The sequence below is a fragment of the Topomyia yanbarensis genome, chromosome 2, assembly GCF_030247195.1.
Source record: "Topomyia yanbarensis strain Yona2022 chromosome 2, ASM3024719v1, whole genome shotgun sequence".
NCBI lineage: Eukaryota > Metazoa > Arthropoda > Insecta > Diptera > Culicidae > Topomyia > Topomyia yanbarensis.
In genome coordinates this window covers 248149010-248155716 of record NC_080671.1, presented here as the reverse complement: position 1 = coordinate 248155716, position 6707 = coordinate 248149010, and the positions used below count along the sequence as shown (strand labels likewise).

At 44.0% G+C, this 6707-nt stretch overlaps 1 protein-coding gene across 1 annotated transcript; it reads right to left on the bottom strand.

Annotated features, from left to right (window-relative positions):
* Nucleotides 1-645: 645 nt before the first annotated feature.
* On the bottom strand, nucleotides 646-3619 carry LOC131680228 (uncharacterized). Its single transcript, XM_058960947.1, has 2 exons — nucleotides 2895-3619; nucleotides 646-2836 (listed from the first exon to the last, which is right to left on the bottom strand). The coding sequence occupies exons 1-2, from the start codon at nucleotides 3617-3619 to the stop codon at nucleotides 646-648; spliced, it is 2916 nt and encodes a 971-aa protein (XP_058816930.1).
* Between the last annotated feature and the right edge of the window lie 3088 nt (nucleotides 3620-6707).

The window sequence follows — 6707 nt, the reverse complement described above, 5'->3', positions numbered from 1 at the left end:
GGCAATAAATTTCTCTTGCACTGCACTACACTAAGGGCCCTTTCTTCTCTAGTAAACTAGCGTCGATCTCTCACTGCACTTATTGGTTTATCGGGGGAAATCTCACAGCTCCAATATTTTAATAATAATTATTTTGTCACTCGCGACGACGGACTATTGGCGGGGTTACGCACGCACTATATTGGCTGTCTCCAGTCTAGTTGTCAACTCGCTTTATCCGCTGTCTTGTACAGCTGTTGGTTGTTTGTACCTACGGACTTAACAGTGTATCACGATCGTTTTGTTTTGTGCTGGTATTGTACGGTCATGGTTAGATACAATCTTGGTATCGCATTTCTTGCTGCATTGCGGGATTGCGTAGTGATTAATAGGGCGGCGCATTATTCAGTTTAGGGTTTATGGTGGTAGATTTTAATTAGCTCTCTTAATTTCATCGGGTTGCATTTAATTTCTAATTTTAAGTATTTCGTTTTTATTAATTTAGGTAGTTATTTAGATTTAGGTTTAGGTAGTGCATTTATATGTCTAGGAAAGAATAACGCATCAACATTCCGGTCACCTTGAAGTAACACGGATACTTCAACATATCTACCTGAAATTTTTGTATGCAACATGACAGCGGAGGAACGCCTTACGAACGATCACTCATAACTTCTGGTGCCTAGTGTTTAGTGTCAGTTGCGGTCCTGCGTATAGCAGTTGCTTGTGGTATAACTCTGATAACATCTCGGTTATTGGGTGTTTCGCGAGCTGCAGAGTCGGATGCTTCACATCGTCGGAAACTACGACAGGCTTGAGTATCCCACTGACTCGGATAACGTCGTATTTGTACAGCTTCGGTTTCAGCCATATCAACGACGCTGGAAGGGGATCACGTCGGCGGATTTTGCAGAACTTTCTGAAGAATATCTTCCATTGGGCTACGCGACACAAGGCTAGATCATAATCCCGTAGATCGGTTGTTGAATGAAGGTCAAACAGCTCTGGTTTGGTCTGTTGGGAGACAGGTCGTTGAGCGCGGAAATATCGCGGCCAGTACGCGATGGGATGGTGGAGCTTCGTACAGCTGGAAGATCGACTGAACAATCGAGTGGAAAACAATGCATCAGCTATGGTGATTGCCAGATCAATCAATCCTAGGGTATATGCTCTCAATAAAACAACACCGACGTGGAATTCTTGCTTAACAACATCTACGGTGGCTGGGTATTTTGCGCCGTCATCCAGCTCAACTTGCTTAGCAGTAGCGGTTTGGAGCTCGTACATTGCAAGCGGTTCGTCGCGATTGGGACACCAGGGAATGCGTTTCAGCGCACGGTCCTCGAAATGCAACTGAATCTGACGGAACGTTTTTTCCTTGAAAACAGGATGGTGCGCAAGGTAGCAGTGTGGGTTTACGTCTTCTACTGGATCGAGGAGCTTTCTCATGTCCGAAATTCGTACGTATTCGTCCATGAAATTGCAGTATGCGTCCTTGGTGGGTGAATCACGCTCTAGTCGCTTCTCTAGGCTCAGGCAATGACGTTCGGCGATGGCTCTGGATTCGCCGAGATTGACTAGCGGATCACGAGTGAGTGGCAAATGAACGAGATAACGACCGAACGAACCGCGAGTGGTGGTAGTGGCGTAAAGTTCTTTACACTGTTTTTCTTCTACGGAATACACAGAAAACGGCTCAACAGCTTCTAGCTCCTGGAATTTCTGCAACGCTTGTTCTGAGCTTCGATCGACAGTGGTCAGATGGCATACGCGGGGAACGGTGGGATGATCGATGGCTATCTTCCCGGAAACAGTCCATCCAAACACCGTTTCTATTAGCAACGGTAATCCCTCTCCCAGGGAACGCTTGCTGCCAGGATGCAGCTCGTGGTACGTTTCACCACCGACAACCATGTCAATGTCGGATGGAATATGGAATCTGGGGTCTGCCAACGACAACTTGGGAAGATTCCACTCTGAAATGTCGATCGGAGCGGTCGGAAGGTTGACCGTCGGTCTCTTGAGGATCAGGAACTCAAGCTTGGTGGAGTACGGTGTCGACTTCGACTTGATCCTAGCAGTCAATTGGCATTTGATCTGCTTGGTGGATTCACCTATACCAGCTACTGCGATATCCACCTTGGTGCGTCGAAGATTCAGGGAATTTGCAAGCTTGTTGGTGATTAAGTTGAACATAGATCCTGAATCTAGCAGTGCACGTACGGGTATTTCCTTACCGTTCTGATCTACGACGAGAAGGCAAACCGTTTCCAGCAAAACTGTGCTGTGCTCAGCCTGGACCGACAGGCTCACTTGGCCTTTCGCATTCACCGAGCTGGAAGGGACAGCGATGGCGGACGTCGAGGGAATAGACTGGCTTGCTGCCAGGACAGGAGTAGGTTGCATGTTAGACGGTACAGGCTCGTGCAGCAGGGAGTGGTGTTTTTCATGGCAGTTACGGCAGGAGAATACGGATGTACAGTTCCTGGCTTGGTGTCCAGTACGGAAGCAATTCCAGCATAAGCGTTTCTGGGAAACCAGTTCACGACGCTGGCAGATGGACATCTCGGAAAATGCTGGACATTGGAAGAGGAAATACTTCTCTGGACAGGCGAGACACGGCAGAGCACTGGAGCTCGATTCAACGGTGGCTGCCTTGTATGACACCTTAAACGGCTTCGGGGTTGGAATAGAACCGGCCACGTAGGCTGTAACCGGTTGTTGGGACCGATATCGCAGATCGGTTATGACGGACGTTAACATACGGACACGTTGATAAAGGAATTCGATCAGCATATCGTAGGTTACGTCGTCGTTGTTGCTGGTTTTCTCCTCCCAAGCACGTAGTTGGGTCCAGCTTGTAGCACAGGAGGTTAACCAACGGGGTATTCCAATAATGGATTGGCTCCCCTAACTTTGCCAAAGCCTTTACATGCCGGTGAAAATCGTCAGCCAAAACGTGAATTTCTTGGGGACTTTCTTGACTGACCGGTGAGAGATCATATAGAGCTCGAAATAGCTGACGCTTCAAGAACCGCTTGTTGTCGTACCGCTTCAGCAATGCTTCCCAAGTCGATGCGTAGTTGTCCGCTTCTACATCTACGGACTCGAATGGTGTTCGGGTTTCTTCCTCTAGCGACTGCAATAGGTACTGCAGCTTCGCAACCGTCGGAATATCTGTGTTGTTGTGAATCATCGACGTGTACGTGTCACGAAATGCGAGCCATCGCGAGAAATCGCCGTTAAACTTAGGTAGGTCGATCTTGGGTAAGCGCAGGTGGAACGAGGACGAAACGTGCGCAGGGGCTGCCATTGTGCTGTTCAGCATGGTTTGGTTGGGATCAGCAGCGCGATTGGATAGCAGAAATCCTTTGACTCTACAATAACGCGTCTCAAAATCCATGCGTTCTTCCAGATGGGAATCTAACATCTCCGGCTTATCGTACAGCTCGATCTGTCCTTGTACCTCCAGGAACTCCTTGTAGATTCGATCCAGTGAATCTGGGCGAATTGGAATCTGGCAGGCATCCCGATCGCAATCGAAATCCTCCGCAAACTTCTCCACTGCCTTCTGCACTACAAAGATCCCTTTTCGTTGGATCACATACTCTGACAGCTTCTTTTCTGTCTTGGTTGCCATTATTATGCCACTTCACTGATCTTCACTACCACCACTTTAAATATTGGATACGGGAAAACGGTATGAATCGAAAAATCGAACTCCTTCCCGGCGCGGGTACCGTTCCTACACGACACGGAATCGAAAAATGACACAAGTCGAACGAAAAAATCCTTCCCGTCGCGGTATATCACTTTTTCGCGGAACGACCGAGAGTGGCACGCAAATCGAACGAAATATCCTTCCCGGCGCGAACGCCAATCTACGCGAATTTGCCACTCACCACCACCTTAGCAAAAAACATGCAATTTTTTTTGAAAATTGAAATTTTCCTAAACTTTCAGTTCCGACTTGGCGCTAATCAGTGCGAAATAATCGCACTGAATTGCAGCGATGGACGATAGCATCTAAAATGGCCTATTCGGTAGGCACCTTCAGAGGGCTGCGACGGGCAGTGTCTATGCCGTAGCGTCGCGTCAGCAGAAAATACCAATAGTGTACTCACCGCACCGATCCAACTGGTTGGGGTTTCCTCCGATCCGACTCGAAGGACCAATGTTGGGGCGACTTACTTGGGGTTCCGTTCCGGAGGGTTTTCTTCCTTCTCCTTCAGAGACGGCCCAGGATGATCGTGATTATTTACTCTTTATTTTCCTTTCACTTTCGCTTTTCCTCATATTGTAAATTGCTTATATCCATGTTAATTAATGACGATTATCATGTTCATTCAATTTGCTTTGTGTCTCTTGCTTACCAAAATTTTCTTATTCTTTTCAATTTATTTCGTATCACATTCTTGTTTTATTTATCCCTCGTCTTTCTTATATGAAGTGTTTTCAATAATTGATTGATTTAATACAATAAAGTTTTTATTTACAATTTTATTATTTAGGACAGTTTGATTTTAATGGCTAGCCTTAAACGAGGAGTAATAGCTATTTACTGATTTTAAATATGTACACTAGTATCTACAGCTATGTACATTTTTCGCTTCTGTAGTTTAATCCATATACTTTTTGAATCGGTTATTATGAACCTTCTCTAATCTATTTCCGTTTTTGACCACGGTCGTATGCTCACTTGGGAGCTCGACGACTTCATATGGACCTCTCCAAAGAGATTGCAATTTCTGTCCGGTACCTGTGGGGTTGGCTTTAATTAACACCATTTCGCCCCACATAGGTTGCCATTCGTTAGTGTTTCTATCGTATAATTCTTTCCTTTTTTGTTTCGATAGAATTAGATTTTCGCGTGCTTGAGTATGCATGTTCTTGAATGTAGATCGCATCTCATTCACGTAATCCTCATAATATACGCCCTCATTGTCCCATTTGTAAACTGAATTAGGGATGTTGGTGCGTTTGCCATATACTAATTCAAATGGTGTGAAACCTGTTGATGAATTAGTTGTTGTATTATACTCAAACGTAAAGAAGGGTAAAAGTTGATCCTAAGTTTTCGGATCGCTTCCTACGTATTAGATAGAATAGATTTTCAGTTCTCTATTTGACCAAATTTACTTGTGGATGATAAGTACTTGTTGTAATTTTCTTTATTTTTAAAATTCTGCAGACGTTTTTCATTAGGGAGCTTACAAAATTTGTCCCATTATCTGTTACCAACTCCAAGGGAGTTCCAAATTTGCAGATGTAACTCTCAACAAATGTTTGCGCGACCGTTGCGCTTTCTTGATTTTCCATCGGTGCTACAATCAAGTATCTTGTTAGGTCGTCTTGCATAACTAGACCGTATTTGTTACCCCAATCGGATTATGGTAATACCACAATGTCCATATATAACTTTTCAAGTGGTTCGGACGATGTGGTTGTTATTTTCATTGGAATTTTGTTGGATCGTCCAATCTTGTTCTTTTGGCACGAATCACATTGTTTGGCGTAGTTCTCTACATCTCGTCGCATATTTTTCCACTCGAATAGTGGGCTTATGCGTTTCAACATTCTTTTACTGCCGACATGCCCGACCAACGGAGAATCATGAAACTCTTTAAGAACGGTTTCTCTTTCTTCTACTGGTACATGCATTCGGTCTTTTTCTGGCGCAAAGAGGGTGAATACCTTATTAAATTTACCAGCTATAAATCGTAAAATGTTAGTTTCTGGTGGCGTTTGTATGTTTCTAAAGGAGATAATTTGAATATTCTTATCTTCTTTCATGTGTTCGGGACAGTTCACGAACGCGTCAACTAATCCTTGGAAAAATACTTTTGTGTCAGCTCTTGATCGGCTTGACCCATTTAGAATCATACCCCATATTTTTCTGTTTGGGATGGTAAATGGTAGAATTTAAAAAATCTTTCAACCCATGAGGGAGATCGACCAATTCGCTCAGCTCTTTATAGGCTGACCTACTATTAACGATAACGAATGTGGCGTCTGTTTCACTCTCGTCGATCTTGCTTTTTGAAAACTTTGATAGTTTAAAATCTATACGTCCCTGCTCTAGATCATTTTCAAAATCTTCATGTGTGATTGTTACTTCTAGATCATCTTTTTCGTCCCATTCAAAATCGATATTTTCTAGCCCGTCCATGTGAGGGTTCCATTCGGATTGCTGTGTGTCCTTGAATAGCCAAAATCTTCCCGATGGGTCTGTAATCTGTTTTGTGGTCTTTGTTTCGGTTTGCTTGGCAAGTTTTTCGTCTTCTTCTTGCTGTTGTTGCAGTTTCTGTTGCCGTGTGACTACAGCGACCGTGTAAGATTTTTCATCTATCTCAGCATCAGGATAAAGTCTTGATAGAAAATCTTCTACAACATTATCTTTTCCTTGTTTGTAGCGTATGTCCATTTCCAACTCTTGGAGCTTTAAACGAAGTCGTGTCAGGGTGGGTGATGTTTCCTTCAATCTCCAAATAGAGATTAAAGGTCTATGATCTGTGTAGACGATAAATTTCTGATTATAAATAAAATGTTTGAATCTGTTCACTGATCATAGAATTGCGAGTAATTCTTTCTCTATCGTATGGTATCTTCTTTCTGCACCTACTAGACCTCTGCTCGCATAGGCTATGGGTCTATCGGTGGACTTTTCATTAGAGAGTACTGCACCAATGGCATCTGTTGTGATCACAAACGTATCTTTGTAGTTCGGT

Coding starts and splice junctions, on each gene's coding strand:
- LOC131680228 (XM_058960947.1), bottom strand. CDS start 3,619: ATGGCAACCAAGACAGAAAAGAAGCTGTCAGAGTATGTGATCCAACGA. Junction 2,837..2,894: donor CATGTAAAGGCTTTGGCAAA/GTTAGGGGAGCC, acceptor CTGTGCTACAAG/CTGGACCCAACTACGTGCTT.